General features: G+C 37.3%; 1 protein-coding gene across 2 annotated transcripts; it reads left to right on the top strand.

The window, feature by feature from the left end:
• Window positions 1-3,159: 3,159 nt before the first annotated feature.
• On the top strand, window positions 3,160-14,184 carry LOC109067848 (alpha-2-macroglobulin-like). 2 transcript variants are annotated; one of them, XM_042755469.1, is made up of 34 exons: window positions 3,160-3,300; window positions 3,817-3,993; window positions 4,105-4,265; window positions 6,259-6,311; window positions 6,453-6,473; window positions 6,671-6,836; window positions 6,947-7,031; window positions 7,165-7,279; window positions 7,378-7,498; window positions 7,609-7,718; window positions 7,812-7,982; window positions 8,069-8,302; window positions 8,415-8,627; window positions 8,714-8,863; window positions 9,115-9,240; window positions 9,383-9,476; window positions 9,786-9,930; window positions 10,141-10,366; window positions 10,436-10,562; window positions 10,640-10,761; window positions 10,860-10,911; window positions 10,994-11,077; window positions 11,190-11,366; window positions 11,522-11,597; window positions 11,772-11,928; window positions 12,198-12,272; window positions 12,352-12,514; window positions 12,619-12,812; window positions 12,894-13,106; window positions 13,225-13,346; window positions 13,438-13,519; window positions 13,710-13,793; window positions 13,889-13,994; window positions 14,091-14,184. In XM_042755469.1, exons 1-34 carry the CDS (start codon window positions 3,215-3,217, stop codon window positions 14,129-14,131), a joined length of 4,329 nt encoding a protein of 1,442 aa, XP_042611403.1. In that variant the 5' UTR covers window positions 3,160-3,214; the 3' UTR covers window positions 14,132-14,184. The 2 variants fall into 2 exon arrangements, with proteins under 2 accessions (XP_042611403.1, XP_042611402.1); XM_042755468.1 differs by having other exon boundaries at window positions 3,817-3,997; window positions 4,109-4,265.
• The last annotated feature ends 8,314 nt before the right edge of the window (window positions 14,185-22,498 follow it).

Below are 22,498 nucleotides of genomic sequence, written 5' to 3'. Positions count from 1 at the left end.
CTAAGTGTAAGGTCACCCTAGTGTTGATAAGCGGTAATATAGCTCATAATTTTCTAAGTGTATGATACAGCTTTCATTCTTCAGGTCAACCATATTTTCATGACAAAAGAAAATCAGTTTGAATAAAGAAAGCAATAACTTTGCCATAGTATCCTTTCAAATGTTAAAAGTGCCACAGTCACTGCTTGCTTTGCATGTGTTTCCCCGGCCCGCCCCCGGAAAAAAGTTAAGGCTCAGGATTTTTTTTGCTTTAACCCTTGGAAATAAGCTTGAGGAGTGAGATTGTTTAGGCAAGCTTCTCTCTCTGTGATTCTTACATGGTATTTAGTGCAGTCTATTACTAATAGCCTACTAGGAAGAGAGGAGAAGAAAATGGGTCAGTATAAGTTCAGTTGTAAGTCCATTCTTTCTGTTCATAGGGATGTGCAAGATATGTAACCTATTATTATTGTTGTTTTAATGATGGGAGCTGACATCGAGTTTGTCACTCACGCTTTCACTGTGTGATATATTTAGTTATATCAAAGACCATATGATGAAAATGTTTTCATAACCGTGACACAATGTACAGTAGCCTAATACAGTCTCACACCTGTTTCAACCAAACATAGTGAAATCATATCTGTTTAACGGACACAGAGCATTTATGATAATTAGGGGAGATATAACCACTGCGCAGAGTATAGCCTATGTAAGGTAAGACAGAATGCCGACTCGTTTTCTCCTACCTTTACCTTTTGTTTCTTTTTTCTGGCTGTAACCCAAAGTTGAATGTTTTTTTGTTTATATGTATGTGGATGAGCCTGACAGCAATCTCCTCTTTTCTCCAACAGCATATATTTAGTTTCATTCTCGGGGCAACTGAGCATTTTCAACTTTGCTGTTAGTGAACCAACGACTCAATCATTAAGACAGTGACTTGTTTCATATTTAAAGTATCATTCCATAGTTGTATATTCATTATATTTTACTTTTAACAGCTTAATCTCCTAACATCATTTATGCAGTTGTAAACTGCAGTGTATATGCATTTGTGGCATCTCTGAGCAGCATTAACCAGTCTGTGTAAATGCTTCTACAGTAAATACCACTTCAGGTGCTGCTTAATTGTGTGGCAGTGAATTTTGTTGATATATTGATTTCATTTGATTGGTAACAGCCTTATGGTGTCTTATTATTCTAATTACATTTATTAAAGAAATATATGAATTTACATAAAAGATGGTGAATACATTTAATAAGGTTATACAATTTAGAGAATAAATCTTTTGATCAGTTAGGTTCCTTTGAATCTGTAAAACTGGTTCGCAAAGAGGTCTAAATTACTTATTATGTGAATTATCAATCTGAATCTCGAGAAGTACACCAAACAACGCATAATGGATCTAGCCTAAATATGAAAGAACGAGGACCATTCAGGGTGAACCGATTTGCTGCATACTAGAAAGAACCAACAGTATGGTTGTTTGCCTCCACTCACTCAGGAAATGAAGTAAAAACAGCATTTAATGTAACATTAAAAACAGTGATTGTTGCACTACATCACTTTTAACAGGATTAACCCTATGTGGTTCCTGAATTTTTTAATGCAGTTGTTTTATTTAACTAAATGCTTGATTTAAAGGTTAAAGTTACGTGATTCAAAAGTATCAGTTGCTATTAAGTTAATTTCTCTGTATCAATATCTCCCTCAGGTTATCAGTCAGAGAACAAATACTCGTCCCATCAACAATCCAGTTACACAAATCACTTAGCATACAAAAAAATGTAATGAAACAACTTTGTTTTGTCTGGTGAGGTCACTTTTTTTATTCTTGATTTAGATGTAATTGTTTATGCAGATCTGTCAAGGTACTGCAGGTGGTTCTCTCTTTAAAAGAAAAACATAGAAGCATAGAATTAAAAAAATAATAATAATAATTTAATGTCCATGAGTGTGTTATGTTGATGTTTTTACTTCTAGTATTCCAACCAGACATGATAATATGCGTGAGGGGTAAACAGTTTGATTTTGGGAAATGCTTTTTTACATTCAGCTGTTGCGAAATCATTCAATTTTGAAAATCAAGTTCTTTTTTTTTCCAGGAAACAAGTGGTTTTGATGAACAAAGTTGTTTTTATTGTCTCTTCTAACAAAAAATATTTTATTTAAACCCATCCACATCTAAGATTCACAGTAGAGATAAACAGAAAAAAGGTTCAAAACAACCACTAAAACAATGATTGCTCAGAGTTGCAGGGACTCCGTCAGACCTTTCTAAGATGAATGCAATGAGTATGGAAGCCATACTATTATTATTATTATTATTTTTTTTTTTTTTTCAGAAATAAAGTTAACAATCAGGAGATTAAAGGTAATGACATAAAATATTGCTATACCAATTAACATTTACTTCAACATTATTTAATATTCTGCCTCAAAATAAAAAATAGTCATAGCTTATAATTGCAGAAAGGGCATTTTAAGTGCACATTTAATATTACACAACAGATTTTGGGTGTTTTTAAGAAGCCATGTTTACTGTTATAGTGTAGGCAGAGAACAAATGAGACAAATGCAAACAGTAACTTACAGTTAGTTACTCTCCCACTCAGTTTGAGTGGGTGTATGTACCAATGGATGGTAATTATCAGTTGCTCTAGTACACTATTTGTCTACACACAGTTAAAGGTCAGTAGCTCTGCATTTCTATGTAGATGAAGATAAGAGTTAGTGTATGTTTTCAGAAGATCACATGTGTACACTTACTTTGTACTTTAAAGATTTCAGTTGAGTTCTTGCATGCCAGTGACTAAGAACTGAATGCTTCAACATCTCTTTTAACTGCAAATAAAATGACTCTTTAGATCATTTACATTCTTGGACATTCTAATATGCAACATTTAAGTTGTTCAACTCAGAATAAGATTGTGAGGAACATTCATAAAGAACTGAATGTTTATTTTATATTTATTTTGTGTAAAGCTTCTGTATCTCTTTACCAGAGACTGCTTGTAATATTTTGATGCTTGTTCTTTATTAAACTCATCGTCACAAATAAATGTTTGGACAAACCAACCAATGCACATTAGCACAAGTTTGCATCTGTATATCATTGCATAGAAAATTTTATTTAGCACAAATTTTTAGGCAATAGTAGTGCTAATGTTGTACTTTAGAATGAGAGTCCGTTTATAAGAGACAGTCCAGTTAATCACACGATCACTGGCCATCATGGATCTGAATGTTAGCTGCTGTTGGAAATGGCTCCTTCTGGTCTCTTTCCTCATTGTCTGTGTGAATGGACAAACATCAGGGCCGTAAGTTTTTAATGATTTCTGCTGAATATACTGTAGGAAGGTATTCTGTTTTAATAGCAAAATCTTCAGAAATTTTCAATCAAATTTCCAGTATCAAAAGGTTGTCAGTAATAATAAATATGGTTTCCTTTTTTTCTTTTCCATTGTTTGAAGGGGACTGACATGAGTATTTGGTGCCCGTTTTGTTTAATGAGAACACAATATTCAAATGATAATAATTAACCTTTAAATAGTGAAGATTCTTAAATATTTATCTTGGGCATTAAAATGGAAATTGACATTTTTTGATGCCACTGTACTTTACTCGGACAATTAGAAATGTATTGTTTTCTAGGTGTGATAAATTATTAGAATACCTAGTCATTGTGCAGGTTAAGTTTGTGATTTCTCCTGCATTTTATTTAACTGATCTGTGTAGCAAGGTTAATGTTTGCTGTTTGACAGACAACTTAAGCATGTATAAGGAACATGCGTATCTAATGCCTCGGGCAATATTGTATAATTATCTTTCAATAGATATTTCATGGTGACGTTTCCTGCAGTGATTGAGTCAGGATCTGAGGCCAAACTGTGTGCAAGCCTTCTCAAGCCCAATGAAAGCCTTGTCATGAACATTTATCTGGTTCATGGTGACCAGAGCACTTTACTGCTACAGGAGAAAGCTGAAGAAGAGTTTCACAGATGCTTTAACTTCAAGGTTTTCATTAGCATATTATAATGAATATGTTTGTGTCAACACAATGCATCTAGTTTTTTTGAGATAACATCTTTGCAGAGGTTGTGAATATCAGATATTTATTCTCATCAGGCTCCTCTGGTAAAAGCAGAATCAGTGCAGAGAATGAAGGTAGAACTTCACGGAGAGTCTTTCAAGATGACTGAAGAGAGAAAAGTCATGTTCAAACCTTACAATCCTCTGACCTTTATCCAGACTGATAAACCCATCTATAATCCAGGACAGACAGGTGAGCTGTGAATGTTTCAAAGGTAAACCTCAGTAAATAATGTTAGTGTCATTGACATCTAAACCCTGATCACAGCTGATGTAGCACATATAAGTAAAGCATGTTATCATCATTAAACATGACTAATGTTGCAAAAACCAGCAGATGGTAATTAAGTAAACAGTTCAATGGGCTTGTAAACAGAAAAAAGGAGCAGATAAGTTGGAAAGCAGATAAGGATGATGGGTTCATTGCTAACAACTTTAACACAAGAATGGCCATCTAGTGTGTGTTTGTGAGAAATCCCCTCACATCCAAATCTATATTCAGCCTAAATAATGTAATTACAAAAAACTGATGATATAAATCACGATTCAGACCTGCCAACCTGTACGCATTTTGCGTAGCGACTACGCATTTTGACCTCTAAGTACGCTGGTACGATTTGTCACTGTCCATGCGCAGTATTCAAAACAAACAACAGGAAAAGATGAAGAGGTCAACCAATCAGAGTTTTTTTTTTTTTTTTTTTTGCATTTAAATAATTTCTGTGTTTTATTTCTCTTCTAGTAGCTTATAGTTTATAGTTTCAGTTCATAGCGGCTCGCGCTCACCCCGTCAGATGCTCTTGACAGAAAGGCTGCATGTGAGGCTGACAGAGACGCGTTGTTTAATTATATATATATATATATATATATATATATATATATATATATATATATATATATATATATATATATATATATATATATATTATATATATTTTTTTTTTTTTTTTTTTTTTTTTTTTTTTTTTTTTTTTTTAGATTGCAATGTTACAATTTAATGTGATTGTAACCATTTTTTGCACATAATATTTGTCTACATGCTTACATTCACTTTATTTGTTTAATCTAAATAAAAAATACCGGGATATATAGGCTACCATACCGCAAATCAGCCAAAAAATATTTGAAATTTGCTTATATTGCCCAGCCCTATACAGCAGTGTACTGGAGGTTTAATTAAAGTGTACTGGAGTTTTTTTGTTTGTTTGTTTGTTTTGTTTTTTAAATGGCATAAAAAAATAAATAGCAAAAATTAACTAAACAGTTACAGTAAACAGTAAAAAAACAGTAAACTGTAAAAAGTAAAACTGCAAACTGTTTACCCCCACTCCACCCCCCGCCTGCCATGCTGATGGTACTCAAAAAAAATGTTCCAAGGTTGGCAGGTCTGCTATATGACTCTTTTTATAGGATATAGGGATACGTGAACATGTGACAAACCTTTCATGGCTGTCTGGAAAACCTGATTCTAACGGGTCAATTGGGGCTAAGTGGTCAAATATAAAAAACAAAACAGCTTTAAGTCACAGGTTTGGCTCAAAGGCACATTCACACTACTGCAGAATACAGCTGTCAGTACTCTCCTGTATATTTGAGTCCTTTATACGGTTAAGTTCACGAATAGCCTACATTCGGTTATTTACGAGAGTGAGAACCGCATTCTATAACCAAACTCACAACCGTGTTTTCGTTGAATTCCTGCAGTGTGAACGCAACCGAATTGAAAGACTAGTTGTCATGGCATAGAGTGCAGCTTTGTGCTGCACATACGCATGTGTAGCATATGTTTCTGGTTTTTATGTATGGGATCAGTAACTTACAGAGCCGCAGATATGAGCTGTCAGTCATCTGAAGGATTTAGTTCCAGTCCCTCTCAGTTATTTAGATCTAAATGATGAACTTTCTCCACTGAACTCATGACGTTTAATGTGATAAGACTTTACACTTTCATTTACGTTGTCATCTTTGATATTACTTTAGTGACTATCACTAATATGGTTACAACTGATGCAAATAGATTCTTGCATGTCCTCCAAGCTTTTGCGCTCTTAAATTGAATTCTTCTCAGTAAGTAGGCCTATTTTGTTAAATAGTTCTGGTTTATTTTTATGCTAATGACAGTCAGACTACATAAAAGATTAAGACGTTAAAAGCAGAGGTTATAATAAACATTTCTGTTTTCACAGTGAACTTCAGAGTTGTTACCGTGGATACAAACTTTGCACCATTTGATCAGCAGGTCTGATGTGTTTTGTCTTGAATTTTTATCTCCCTCAATTTCTTTTGCATTGTTGAATACGTTGTTAATAAACAACACATTTCCAGCTAAATCATTTTAATATCCTAAATGATTGAATTATTATTATTTGCTCTTTTGCAGTATGGTTCAATCGTGCTTGAGGTAAGAACACAAAACATCCTTTTGTACAGTCATAACAAGCACACTTTTTAAATCCTATTAATGCTGCTGAAATTCGGTTATATTTGCAGTTATTGTATTTTCATTAATCAAAGGCTACATTTCTTCATTAATGGTCGGGATATGTGTAGCCGACTGTGCTAGCTAAATATCTGGACTGTGTCTTTGCTATTAAATAGGACAGTCAAGAGAACAGAATTGGTCAGTGGACAAATGTTTCTTCAACAAGGTGGATTTTGCAGCGTTCTTATGAATTAAACCCAGAGGCCCGTCAAGGTGTGTACAGACTCAGGGCTTATATTGGTGAAAGGATGATCTCACATGATTTTGAGGTGAAAAAATACGGTAAGTCATAAAAACAAACAATTTACAATATTGCATGGGATAACTTTCAGTGATATCTTTGTATATTAATTTACTACTAATAAGTCTAATTTCTGCCTCCTGACTTCTAGTTTTGCCTAAGTTTGAAGTTACTGTGCAAAGTCCAGATAAAGTGAGTGTTGATGAAGAAGAACTGATCATTGAGGTTTGTGGAAAGTGAGTGGTCTATTTTATTTCCTGCATTAAGAGAGCAGTGTTTTCTTCCATTTTTACTTACTGTAACCCCCAACCTATTATATTAGTTTCTCAACCCCGGGCTGTATATCTGTTGCTTGTACCTTTTTCACAGATACACTTACGGGCAGCCTGTACCTGGTAAATCATGGGTGAAAGTGTGCCGTAATGTTCTGCACTACGTTCTTACCCTTGAAAGCAATACAATATGTTTAGAGGAAACCACTGAGGTATGTGAGTTGAAATGCAGTACAAGTAATGGCACATATGTCTTCCATTTATCCAAGTAGACTACTCTTTAATGTTTGTGTTCATTTACTACAATTAGATAAAAAAGACAGGCTGTGCCATCCATACCTTAGATGCATCAGCCTTTTTCAACTCCACACTAAAGTATAATCTGCAGAATTCTCTTAAAGTTGAAGCAATGGTTACAGAAGAAGAAACAGGTGAGCTATTGGATTTGGTCAGATCCCTGTTGCCCAAATTTCTTGATTTTCTGTTTTTTATTTTTATTTTGTTTGAATAAATAATAATTTGCTGTTTTTACCGTTTACAGAGATCACCATGAAAAAATATAAATCTGTGTCCCTGACTTATGAAATTGGCAAAGTCACACTCACTGACCTGCCCAAAACATATGAACATGGATCAGTTATTGAAGGAAAAGTAAGTCAAAAATCAGTTTGTCTCAGTTTAATAACACTTGATATGTGCATAATTATTCTATCATTTGTTCCTTGAAAATCTTCTTTTCAACAGATCAAACTCTCAAATTTCAAAGATGCACCAATTCAAAACAAAGTGGTTTATCTTTTTGAGGGTGAAACTTGGTCCTCAAAACTGCTCCTAAATCTCACAACAGACAGCGATGGATTCGCCAGTTTCTCTCTTAATACATCTAGTCTTCCTGAAAGGGATATTAATCTGATGGTATGATCACTTTATTTGCCTAGTTCTCTTTTGTGTTCGCTGAAGGGTTCAGTTGCTTGAGTTATTTTAGTTTCTTTGTTTTTCAGGCAAGTGTGTATCCAGAGCTTAATTATTATGGTTACAAAACACCTTACATCTCTAAGGATAAAAAAACAGTTCAGCTTTTCCAGGCTGCCACTCCATACACCCCAACATTAAGTGAACTGATTATAGAGAATATTGAGCAACCATTACAGTGTGATGCTGAGTTTACATTAACCATTAAGTATTATTTTATTGGAGAGACTGCTGAAGACTTCAAAACTGACATTGTCTATATGGTAAGAACATGTGCAGTATGTACATTAGTACATTGATGCATTCATTGTTTGTTAACAGCATTAACTGGCTGCACTGGTCAGTTTGCCATGAAGTATCATCTGACTATTTCAGGTCTTGTCCAGAGGAGTGATCCTTCATCACGGATCTGAGAAGGTTGAAGTGAAGACATCTAATGGAGCAGCAAGTGGCACAGTGTCGTTCAAACTATCTGTTGGTGCAGATCTGGCTCCTGCAGTGCAGATTCTGGCCTACTGTGTTCTGCCCAGTGAAAATGTTGCTACTGGTAGCGCAAAATTTGATGTTGAAAAATGTTTCAGTAACAAGGTATGTATTGTATCTTGAGAAATAAGCCTTTTTAAACTGTATTTCTGGCTCAGTCCTAAAATAAATTCCATTTACTGTCATTACAGGTTTCACTACAGTTTTCTCCTGCTAAAGCGGTTCCTGGTGAGAAAAACACTCTCCAGCTCTCAGCTCAGCCTGGTTCACTGTGCGGCCTCAGTGCTGTAGATCAGAGCGTCCTGATCATGGAGTCAGGAAAACGTCTGGATACTGAAAAGGTATAGATGCTTTAGAATTCAGTATTGATTACCTGTGTTTTCAGTCTTGGAATCTACAGGATGAATCAATAGAGAACAGACTATCCTTAGATACTGTGATCCATCAGTATTTATGATGACATCCCAATCTCAGGAGATTGAACATTAATCTTCATTCTTTTCCACCAAAATCAAAAAGTTTTTTGGGGAAAATTTATTAATTATTTAGTGTTGAAATTTTAGAAATCAGTGTGAATGTGGTCTCTTTACAGATCTTTAACCTGCTGCCAGTGCAATCAGTGTCAGGTTATCCTCAGGGTGTTGAAGATGAGCAGGAGTGTCTGCATGTGAGATCCCGTCGAGCTCTGTCAACAGACAACGCCTATGAATCCTTAAAGGTAGGAGGATTATATGAGTGACAGTGCAGTAGATAATGACTGAGAGATATTGATTCGGTATATTCTGTTTATTCATAAGTAAATGCATAAAAAGCCCTCTTGTTTTGACAATAAAAACTGCAATTTTGTTGCCGTTTGACAGAGAGTTGGATTGAAGATGGCAACAAATTTGGCTGTGCGAATCCCTCAGTGTCTGTCATACAGAGGCCTGACTTATTTCAGATACCATGATATCGGTACATGTAGCATTATTATAATTTATGCTGTACTAATATATGAAGGTGTATATGTATTTCATACATAAAATATGTTCAATTTGAAATTCACATCCATAACTAGAGTGGTGTAGTAGGAAAAGGTGAACATTTGCATGCATTAACTTTGGCAGCCCTAAAACACTAAAACTACAATTACTAATCAAAATGAACTGAAACTAAAACACTATGCCAAGCAACCCTAAAATGAAGTTGTATATAAAAAATAATCTATGTATTATAATGATGATCTGTCTTCCATTTGCTGTTTTACTCATCACCTTTTTTCAGTGTATCATCATCCTGTTCCAATGTCAGTGTCAGTGATGTCTTCACTAGCCGATGCTGATTTTGGTACATCTAGCAGAGATTCCCCAGCAGTGACGATACGGACAGTTTTTCCAGAAACATGGATCTGGGAACTTGCTGAAGTGGGGTCTGTAAAACATAATCAGTACATTTGACATCATATTGAAACATATCTTTAATACATCATATTCCCTCAAGTCAAGACTAAAAAATCTTACTTGCTTTGCAGATTCTGAGTTGTTTTTTTTCTGTGCTGAATGTTATATATAACAGAAAAAATGGATGCTTAATGGCAGAGTCAGAATCAAATCAACCTGTTGTTGTAATTCCACAACAGGGACTCTGGATCAACTCAGGTTCCTGTCACGGTTCCTGACACAATCACCTCTTGGGAGACGGAGGCCTTCTGTCTGTCCTCCGAAGGTCTGGGTCTGGCTCCTCCTGCTCAGCTGACAGTTTTTCAGCCCTTCTTCCTGGAGCTCTCTCTGCCTTACTCCATCATCCGCGGGGAGATCTTTGAGCTGAAGGCCACGGTCTTCAACTATCTGTCTCAGTGCATCATGGTGAGATTTTCAGACCCAGTCTTATCCAATCACATCAAATATGCCACTAATCATGTGTTTGATTGAAAGGTTAAAGTGACTCCAGCTCCTTCCTCAGACTACACTCTCAAAGCCTCCGCCGATGATCAGTATTCATCCTGTCTGTGTGCTAATGGAAGAAAAACCTTTAAATGGATCCTCACTCCTTCTGTTCTTGGTGAGTTTTCCAGTCTGAATCATTGTTTCTCAGTCTTTGTGTCTGTTGTATCTTCACATACATGTCTTGTGTTGTAGGAGTCATGAATATTACAGTCAGTGCAGAGGCAGAGGCATCCCAGACTGTGTGTGACAATGAGATTGTGAGCGTGCCAGAGAGAGGACGCATTGACACAGTCACACGAAGTCTGCTTGTGCAGGTCAGCACACGTCAAACGACTCTCAGACGTCATTTATCCATGATTCTAATGCTGCTTATGTCAGTATGATGTGTTGATGTTATTGTTTTATGCTGCAGGCTGAAGGAACTGAAAAGACAGAGACCTACAGCTGGTTACTCTGTCCAAAGGGTTTGTCTGCAGACAATATATAGCATCATATAGTGTTTCACTGCTAATCACTGATGTGTGTTTCTGTCTCTCTGGTTCACAGGCGACAGTCTCTCAGAGGAAGTGAATCTGACTCTTCCTAAAGATGTGATAGCGGGATCAGCCAGATCCTCTGTTTCAGTCATTGGTAACATTTACATACACAAGCAGAAATGAGTAAATTAGTACAGAAATTAGTACATATACAAGCAGAAATTAGATTTCTAAAATGTAGTGTTATATTTGTGTTTGGATTATAGGAGACATTTTGGGTCGTGCACTGAGGAATCTTAACGGATTATTACGGATGCCATACGGCTGTGGAGAACAAAACATGGCTGTTCTTTCTCCCAATATTTACATTCTGCAGTATCTGGAAAACACGGAGCAGCTCACCTCAGCCATCCGAGAGAAAGCCACCGGCTTCCTTAAGAGCGGTAAGAGAAACCAATCATGTCAAGAAAATACTGAGACTGATAAGAAATTGTTCATTTTTCAACACACCTGAATGTCATTCAATTAAGCTGAATAGTCAGACACATTGGTTCACACCAAACAAACTGTTAAAGTGAACCATTATCACACTAAACAGGATACCAGAGACAACTGAACTACAAGCATTATGATGGTTCATACAGCACATTTGGTTATGGTGATGGAAATACATGGTAAATATTTTTTCACTCTTTTGTTAAGTACGTTTTGTTAGTAATCTAAAATAACAGTAAAAAAAAATAATAGAAAATTATATCTGTTCAAATCATTTGTTTTGAGAGATTTGTTTTGTTTTTCATTGAAACATCTGATTACATTTTTTTAAAGTAAATCTTCCACACCACCAGGTTAACTGCCTTTGTCCTGAGGTCTTTTGGCAAAGCACAGAAATACATATTTATTGATCCACAAATTATTCAGAGCGCAAAGGATTGGTTAATAAGCAGACGGGACTCGGACGGCTGTTTTATGCAACAGGGAAGACTGTTCAACAACAGAATGAAGGTCTGTCTGTCTGTCTGTCTGTTTGTTTGTCTGTCTCTCTGTCTGTCTGTCTGTCTGTCTATCAATCTATCTATCAATCTATCTATCTTTTTGTATTTTTTTTTTTATTTTTTTTTTTTTTTTTTTTTTTTTTTTACCTGTAAAAGTGTAAATGTACTTTTTCCTTATATTTAGGCTTTAATGTTAACATTAACATTTGTCTAGATTAACTTTCCGCTAATAGTTTTGAGTGTGTTACTTTATTTATCTCTATCTGTCCTTCATTGCAGGGTGGAGTAAATGATAATGTGACCATGACTGCCTACATTACTGCGTCATTGCTTGAACTGGAAACTCCAGTCACAGTAAGTTCATCTACAGGAAACAGTATAAACTCATAGAAAAATGACACTCACAGCAGCTGTTTCTCTGATTTTGTCTCAGGATCCTGTCGTCTCTAAAGGTTTGTCTTGCTTGAGGTCCGTCATTGAAAATGTCGAAAACACTTACACCACTGCTCTGCTCGCCTACACTTTCAGTCTGGCTAGAGACATGGACACTCGACAGCAGCTTTTCAAGAAACTGGAGCATGTTGCTATTTCAGAGGGTAAGAGATTTGTTTCCAATGACTTTCTGTTGTCTTTTATGACTGTACTGTTTTTTGTCAAGCTTGTTGTGTTACTGGTGTCTCTTTATTCATGTGTCCTAAAGGGTCTCATCTCCACTGGTCTCAGTCTGCATCTGCTGATGACTCTGAATCTCTGGAAGTGGAGATCAGCTCATATGTGCTGCTAGCTGTTCTCACTGCAGATTCACTCACTACAGCTGATCTGGGCTTTGCTAACAGGATTGTCAGCTGGCTCATGAAGCAGCAGAATGCCTATGGAGGATTCTCCTCCACACAGGTGACTCAAACTACTCAAATCAGACACATGATTGCTGAATAATGGGTGAAAGTCACATTACTGAACACATTTATTTCTCAGGACACAGTGGTGGCTCTTCAGGCTCTGTCTTTGTACGCCACTAAAGTGTTCAGCTCTGACGGCTCCAGCACAGTGACTGTACAGTCAGCAGGAGACACTCACCTCTTTGATGTCAATCAGGACAACAAGTTACTGTATCAGGAGAAGCAGCTGCAGAATGTTCCAGCCAAATACAGCATTGAAGTGAAGGGCTCGACCTGTGTGTCTGTGCAGGTCTGTAGTGTGTTCAGCTTCATTGACTCACTTTCTTTCTTTGCTCCCTTAGCATTTTGTGGTTATTTTGCTGTGAGATGGATTATAAGCGTGCTTTTGTTCATGTTGGCTCTCTCAGGTGGCTCAGTTCTACAACATTCCCACTCCTACTGAAGATAAAACATTGAGAATTGATGCTAAGCTTGAGGGAGACTGCAAGAAAACCCTTGGACAGTACCTTTGGTTAAATTTCACTGTGAAGTAGGTTACTTTATGCTGTAAAACATGATTATGGTTATGGCTTTAGTTCATTCAACCTTAACTCTGATGTTTCATATTTTCTCTTTTTCAGTTATAATGGTCCACAGGAAAGATCTAACATGGTCATTGTGGATATTAAACTCTTATCAGGATTCACGGCTGATACATCATTGGTGTGTTTGACTGTAAAATTATTAATTATTAGGTTCACTGTACTGATTCACTGTGAATCTAAGATGGAATATATTGTCTGGCTCACTTCTGCTTGAACAGCACGATAACTTACAGAAAATAACTTTTCAGTGTTCTCCTATTGGGCATGTGACAAATAATACTTTTTTTTAAAATCACTTTTCCACACAGCTTGAACCTCAACGCCTTTCAAGAACATCACTTGTGGAGCGGGTCGATTCCAAAGATGATCATGTCATTGGGTATCTGAAAGAGGTAAGAAAAAAAACAACATTGATATAAGTTACAGTGATTAATTCACATTTGATCTAAAATCTTCAGTTTCCATGATGCTGTTTAACGTCCTGCAGGTTCCAAAAAATATTCCAGTGAATCTCCAAATAAAACTGAAACAGGTTCTTCCAGTGAAGAATCTCAAACCAGCTGTGATTAAAGTGTATGATTACTACCAAACAAGTAAGATTTTATGTGCCATTTTCTCTGTTTTTATTATGTGATTCAACAGTGTAAGTTGCTATTAAGCTAATTTCTCTGTATCAACATTTCCCTCAGGTGATCAGTCAGAGACCGAGTACACGTCCCACTGTGAATGAAGTGTCATGCTTCAGTTCTGCAGCTTGAATAAAGATGTCAAATTCTCACTAAATGTTAAATGATTCACTGTTTTGTCCAGTGTTGATTATACTTTATCTAGGACAAAATCATTTTATAATTCTCGAAACCAGCCATTCAAAATTATAGTCATCAATCTTCATTAAAATGAATCCCAAACAAAATGAAAACACTTTTCATAGTAAGTAAAAAAAATTAAATAAAATAAAACGTAAATACTAGTACTTTCTAGACACCAAAAATAACTAGTATATTTTTCTTTAAAATTGTTGGTAAAAAGACCCATAAATAAAGATAAGAAAATATACTGATGATCTCATATATATTAGATCGCGAAATTTGTGAGATGTTTATATTTGTATTTTTATTTGTTTTGAAATTAAACAGCGAATAGTTGTGGCTTTTTTTATGTGTATTTAGCTTTGATTTGAAATAAAATATGGAGAGACACAGAGGAGACTGCTGACAAAGAAATTCTTGAATAAAGTTGTTCTTTTTGTTTCCTTCGCTTACAAAAAATGTTCCCGTCGCTTCATATAACCCAGGTTGCACGTCTGATGGCAGATGGAGTATTCTGACAATGACTTTCATAGCTTTTATGGACCTTGACACTGTTATTTATTTGGCAGTCTAAGGGACAGTCTCAAGCCTCCAGGTTTTCATCCAAAATATCTTAAATTGTGTTCCGAAGATAAACAGAGCTTTTACGGGTTTGGAACGACATGAGTGATTAATGACAAAATTTTCATTTTGGGTTGGAGTATATCTTTAAGTTGGTTATGTTCATGATATGTAAAGGCTTATTACATTATGTATTCTAACGGTGTTGTTCAGTACAATCATGTAATTTTTTTGGTTTTTCAAAACAACCATGTGATTTAGTTTTTGCCTCATCGTTAGTTTATATATAAATAGTCATACTAAAGCCTTTTTTTTTAACTTAGGTCTGTTTGTGTTACTAATATATATATATATATATATATATATATATATATATATATATATATATATATATATATATATATATATATATATATATATATAATTACTCAGTTGTTAAAATAATCAGTAGATTACTTGATTACCAAAATAATCATTAGTTACAGCCCTAGATTAGTTAAAATATTTCTAAATACAGCTGCATTGTTTTACTCTTTGCAATTAAAAGACAAATATTTTGCCACTGGAATAAAAAATAAAAAAATAGTGTTAAAATATTGTCACGTTCTATTGAAACAAGTAGGCTATCTGTATTTTGTCTCATCACGTGAGCTAAGTGAATTGTCACACCCCTTTTTGTTTGTATGTTTTATTTTATTTTTTTTTTTTGTTTTTTATTGTTATTATATTTTTGTGCCACTAGGGGCGCTGTAGCTTAAGAGTAAGCTTCGTATGCAGAGAAGAAGAAGCGAGCTCTCTAGAGAAAGAAGCGATCTCTCTAGAGAAAGAAAGATGCATGACTAAAGTGTGGTCACTAAGCTAATAAGAGAAATAAGATCAACAAAAAGAAGAAGAAAAATGACTTAAACTATTTCCTCTCTCGGTACTCAGCCAACGAGGTATGTTTTGTATGTTGTATTTGTCAAAATAGTTTTTATCTGTTAGTTTTCTTTCTTTAAGCTAATTATTGTTTGTTCTGTGCTTTAGTTTTCACGGTGTGTTTATGATCCTGACTAAGCTGGATTCAATAAATCCATCAGTATGAGAAAGCCACTTGTGTCTGTTGGTACCTGGAGGAATTACAGTGAAAACTCGAACTGATCTGCATGCGGGTGGAGGCGAGGCGGCATGATCAAAGGAGCAGCAGTCTTGCCACAGCGTGATCGGCACGTGAACAGAGCAGGGAGCGCGCACGGGATCAAAGCACACGATTTGAAGAGCAACACTTTAAGATAAGACAATAAGATTTGTGGACACTCATAAGTTAAGGGTTTGTCTAAACAAGGAAAACAAAAAACACAAGTTTATGGTTGATTAATCAAACTGTGAAAAGTGAAAGTAACGTTTTGCTATTCCTAGTTTTGTTTTATTGGGCTATTTTGTAAAATTCTGTATTTTATGTGAACGGTTTAAATGTGAATAACTCTTATTTGAATACGTTTTGGGTATATTTAAGTTGACAGTAATTTAAGTTACATTCATATTACTGCATTAAGATTCAGTGTTACATTTTTATTTTATTCTGCCTTTATATTTTAACTGCCTGCAGTACAGGGATGACTTTTAGTTAACGTAAAGATTTTGCTGTTTAGTGACAAGTGACAAGACGTTAAAATGACTGATCCAAATATACCACTAAATAGTGCAGAACCCCAGATGCAGTCTGAAGAAACCCAATGTACTGATCTTAGTGAGCAGCAAGAATCAGTACAACTTAGAAGAAGTCAGAGAGTGAAAACACTCACAGAAAAGGGAAGAGAAATGCAGGATGAGAGGATTAAAGGACTCCAGCAAAGATTTAACTACAACTATGAAAAGTGGAGAACACGTGCAAAAGCATCCAAGTTACCCCTCTCTCAAACAGAACCCTTGAATAAAGACATACTTGAAGATATTATTGGTGATGTTAGAGGTCTTTGTGCAGATGTCACAAAAGTTTATGAAGAGTTACGTAAGCTCACCCCACCGGATCAGGAGTCACGTCGCAGAGTAGATCTGTGTGTGGAGATCTCAGGTTTCCTCGTGAATAAAGCAACCAGCCGATTGGAAGGAAAAGAGGAACAAGATTGGCCGGAAGCAGGCTCCCTCTTTCAAACTGTAAGCAATAAGTCAAGCTCCTTCAACACCACTAAGAACTCATCTGAGCATTCACATAGATCCTCTATAAAACGTCAAGAAGCCGCCGCAGCAGAAGCGAGTCAAGCTGTTCTCAAAATATTAGAAGAACAAGAAACGGAACAGCAAGAGATAGAAAGACTAGAAGCTGAAGTCAGGAAAAAAGCAGTAGAACAAGAAACATTGATTAGACAAAAGCGCTTAGAAAGAGAGACAGAAGAAATTAGATTAAGAATGCAGAGAGAAGCAGACGAAGCAAAGTTTAAGGCTCAACAAGAAGCAGAGTATGCAGCTCTGCAGAGAACACTTGATGAAAAGAAAAGAAAAGTACTGCACCTGGAAAAGGTCAAAGATCTAAAGGCAGCACAAGCAAAGATGCAGGTTTATGACCAAATGAGTGCAGTAGAAGCGCAAAAGATCGATGTAACAAAGATTAACACCGAAATGAAAGTCGCTGAACATGTAAGCTTCCCATCTCTGCTTAAACAAGTCATACCCCAAGCTGCAGTCACTCCTACAAGTGATGGTACATCAGATCTTGTTAAAGTGCTAGCAAGTGCATTAAGTGCTAGCCGTATCCCTGTTCCGGAACCTACTGTGTTTTCTGGGGATTCCTTAAGTTACAGTGACTGGAAGCTGTCATTTCAAACGCTGATAGACCAAAAAAATATCCCAGACAAGGAGAAAATATTCTACCTTCGGAGATATGTGAATGGACCGGCTAAGAGAGCGGTTGAAGGATATTTCCTGCTTGGAACTGAATCTGCATATGCTGCTGCCTGGAAGATTCTGGATGAAAGATATGGAAATCCATTCACAATCGCGAAAGCCTTTAGAGACAAACTGCATGCATGGCCCAAAATTACCTCAAGAGACAGTTTCGAACTAAGAGACTTTGCAGATTTCTTGCGCAGTTGTGAAGCTGCTACAGCTCACATCAAGTCATTAGAGATCTTGAATGACTGCAATGAGAACCAAAAGATACTTTCCAAACTTCCAGACTGGCTTGCTGCTAGTTGGAACCGCAAAGTTATTGAAATTGAAGAACAAACAAATCAGTTTCCCACTTTCAGCCAGTTTGTTGAGTTTTTATCGAGAGAAGCCAAGATAGCCTGTAATCCTGTTACATCTTTACAGTCACTTAAACAATGTGAGCCTAACAAATCAGACAAACCGAAGCTTACAAAACAGAAAGAAATTGGAGTTAAAACCCTGATGACGACTTCACAAGAAAAGATACAACTGGTATGTGTATTCTGTAAGAAACCTAAGCACAGTTTACACAAATGCAGAAGTTTTCTGGAAAAGGCTGTGTCAGACAGAGTCAGCTTTATTAAGTCAGAAAGGCTATGTTTTGGTTGTCTCAAACCAGGCCATCATTCGAAGAGCTGTACCAACCGCAATATTTGTGAAAGGTGCAGTAAAGGGCATCCGACTTGTCTTCATGAAGATAGAGTTAAGGACAAAGGAGAACAAAGGCAACCAATAGCTAATCCAAATCCAAGCAACGAAAGGTCAAGTCAAAGCGACCGAGTTCAAGAACAAGTTACAGCCATGGCTACGACTAACCGAGTTGCAAGTCAAGAAAATAACACACAGACAGCTGCAATCATTCCTGTGTGGCTTTCATCTTCCACAAAACACAAAGAAGTTCTTGTGTATGCCTTACTGGATTCGCAAAGCGATACAACCTTTGTTCTCAGTGAAGTTGCAAAGTTACTAGAGACAAACCAAGAACCTGTTAAACTAGAGCTGTCTACTATGTCTTCCCAGACTACAGTTGTTCAGTCCGACAGACTTCAAAATCTTCAAGTTCGTGGCCTTTACTCAAGCAAAAGAATCACTTTACCTCCTACATACACACAAGAATTCATTCCAGCTAACAAAGCTCACATTCCAACTAATGAAACAGCCAAAGCTTGGCCACATCTGGAACACCTTCAATCAGAAATCGCACCTTTGCAAGATTGCGAGGTAGGATTGTTGATCGGATACAACTGCTCACAAGCTCTTCTGCCGAGAGAGATTGTCTCAGGCAAGGAAGGCGAGCCATACGCTCAGCGCACCGATCTTGGTTGGAGTATAGTTGGACAAACCAATCACTGCCTGAACTATGGAGATGCAATTGGAATTAGTCATCGCATTATTGTTAAGAAAGTCATCCCAGAGCTTAAGCCTTCTCTAAAGCTTCAGAACAAAGTCCACTATGTCAATAGGACAACAGTAAAGGACATCACCCCTTCGGACATTATCAAAGCACTTGAAGGAGACTTCTCTGAAAGAGCCATTGAGGGCAACCCTGTATCACAAGAAGATTTAAAGTTTCTCACAAAACTCAAAGAAAACATCACACAAAATGAGAGCGGCCACTATGAGATGCCACTACCGTTTCGTGACGAAAGACCCAAATTACCAGACAATAGAATATGTGCAGTGCATCGCCTAAAGTGTCTTGAAAGGAGATTAAGGAAAGACAAATCATATTACAATGATTACACAAACTTCATGGATGACATCATCTCAAGAGGAGATGCTGAAAGAGTCCCTGACAAAGAGTTGAATAACACTCCTGCATGGTATATCCCACATCATGGGGTTTATCACCCACACAAACCCGGAAGAATCAGAGTAGTATTTGATGCCTCGGCCAAGTACCAGGATACTTCTCTCAATGACCACCTCTTAACCGGTCCTGACCTGACAAACGCATTGGTTGGTGTTCTTTGTCGTTTCCGCAGAAATTCTGTCGCATTCATGTGTGATATAGAGCGGATGTTTCACCAGTTCCATGTCACAAAAGAAGACCAGGATTACTAAAGGTTTCTTTGGTGGGAGAAGGGAGATTTGGAAGCATCACCATCAGTTTACCGTATGAAGGTCCATCTTTTTGGAGCAGCGTCTTCTCCAGGCTGTGCCAACTTTGGCCTGAAACACCTTGCTGCCCAAGGACAAGGTCAATTCAAAGAAAACACCATACACTTTATACAGAGAAACTTTTATGTTGATGACGGTTTGGCAAGCGTTCCTACTGAAAGGGAAGCCATTCAGCTCATCAAAGACCGAGAGCTCTGTTCCAAAGGAAAGTTAAGACTCCACAAATTTGTGTGCAACAGTGAGAGAGTTATGTCCACTATTCCAGAAGAAGAGTGTGCCACAGTGAAAGACCTTGACCTTTCTTTAAGTTTACCACGCATTGAAAGAGCTCTTGGAGTTGAATGGTGCGTCACTTCAGACACATTCAAATTCAGAATTCAAGTCAAGTTGAACCCCCTTACAAGAAGAGGTTTACTTTCTACTGTCGCCTCCATTTACGATCCCCTGGGGTTTATTGCACCGTTCGTCCTCTTGGGAAAGCAGATTCTTCAGCAAATGTGCAAGGATAAGGTTGGGTGGGACCACGAGCTTCCAGAGCACTTAAAACCCCAGTGGGAATCCTGGATTAAAGACCTTCCAAGTTTAGCTAACATACAGATTCAAAGATGCTTCATTCCTACAGATTTCGGTCAGGTTAAAAGCTACGAGCTTCATCACTTCGCAGACGCCAGTGTCAATGGATATGGTGCTTGTACTTACCTGCGAGCCATTAACCAATCAGATCAAGTCCATTGTTGCTTGGTAATGGCCAAGTCAAGAGTCACACCTACTAGTGTCACAACTATCCCTCGACTCGAACTCTCAGCAGCAGTTGTTTCAGTTAGAGTCAGTGATCTACTCAGGACAGAACTTGAAATCCCATACGTTGCTGAGTTTTTCTGGACCGACTCCACCGTTGTTCTCGGCTACATAAATAATGATGCCAAAAGGTTTCAAGTCTTCGTAGCGAATCGGATACAAAGGATCAAGTCAAGCACAAAGCCAGAACATTGGGCGTATGTCGCATCAGAGCAGAACCCTGCAGACTACGTTTCTCGAGGCTTAACCGCAGAACAACTGAAGTCCTCTGAATGGTTTGAGGGGCCAGCATTTCTCTGGGAGAAGAACATTCCTGATAGAGATGTTAAGGTGGGAGAGATCAGGGAAAATGATCCAGAACTTCGCAAAGCCTCTGTGTATACCATCAATGCAAAGGAAGAGCAAACTATTTTCAGCAGATTTGAGAAGTTTTCAGAATGGTCCAGATTGATAAGAGCATTTGCAATCTTGAGAAGAAGGGTCAAGGAACACAAGGGTGATATACAAAGGATCAAAGAAAGTACAACTTTGGAAGAAAGAAAACAAACAGAACTGTTTATCATCAAAATTGTTCAAGAGAAAGCTTTCGCAGAAGAGATAAAGAGTCTAAAATCAAAGAAAATAGTCTCCAAGACCACAAATCATAATCTGTACAAACTAAGTCCGTTTCTGGATGAAAATGGAATCCTCAGAGTGGGTGGACGTTTGGGTCAAGCTGTACTACACCCACATGTAAAACATCCAGCCATACTTCCCAAGGACAGTCATATTTCAACTTTGCTGATCAGACATTTTCACACGAAGGTTCAACATCAAGGTCGTGGAATGACTATGAATGAGTTGCGTGCAAATGGTTGGTGGATTCTTGGGAGCAGCCGTGCAGTTTCATCATACATCTTCAAATGTGTCAGATGTCGCAAATACAGAAGGAAAACGGAGCATCAAAGTATGGGAGATTTGCCAGTAGAACGAACTGAGTCTACCCCGCCTTTCACTTATGTTGGGATGGATTGCTTTGGACCAATATATGTCAAAGATGGACGAAAAGAGCTCAAGAGATATGGACTCATACTAACCTGTCTATGTTCACGAGCCATACATATTGAAGTAGTAGACGACCTGAGTACAGACGCATTTCTAAATGCTCTGCGAGCATTTATTGCAATAAGAGGAAATGTGCGTCAACTGAGATGTGATAGAGGAACCAATTTCATTGGGGCCCAGAGAGAACTCGCAGATCTCATGAAAGAAATGAATCAGGAGAAGGTAAAAGCGCTTGGATGTGAATTTCTCATGATTCCCCCTTCGGCAAGCCATATGGGTGGAATATGGGAAAGACAGATCAGGACCATCCGTAGTGTTCTTTCAGCCATCCTTGACCAGTCAGCAAAGAGACTCGACAGTACATCCTTGAGAACCTTGTTGTATGAGGTCATGGCGATTGTCAACAGTAGGCCACTTTCCATCGAGCATTTAAGTGATCCAACAGGTCCTGAGCCATTAACGCCCAATCACATTCTCACTATGAAGTCAACCATTGTTCAACCTCCTCCAGGAGAGTTTATGAAAGAAGATTTGTATCTTCAAAAAAGATGGAGAAGAGTACAATATTTAGCCAATGAGTTTTGGATTCGTTGGAGGAAAGAATATTTGCTCAACTTGCAACCAAGACAGAAGTGGAATGTACACAGAAGGAATCTGAAGATAAATGATGTAGTGCTTCTACAAGATGACATGGCACCACGTAATGAATGGAAGCTTGCCAAAGTCACTGATGTCTATCCAGGAACTGATAACAAAGTGAGAAAGGTTCGACTTTTGGTTAGTGAAAGGACATATGACAAGCATAGTAAACTTGTGACTAAGACAGTCTCATTAGAACGACCTATTCATAAGGTTAT

This window comes from Cyprinus carpio, unplaced genomic scaffold (assembly GCF_018340385.1).
Source record: "Cyprinus carpio isolate SPL01 unplaced genomic scaffold, ASM1834038v1 S000006701, whole genome shotgun sequence".
Taxonomy (NCBI): domain Eukaryota; kingdom Metazoa; phylum Chordata; class Actinopteri; order Cypriniformes; family Cyprinidae; genus Cyprinus; species Cyprinus carpio.
This window is presented reverse-complemented; position numbering and strand designations above follow the sequence as displayed.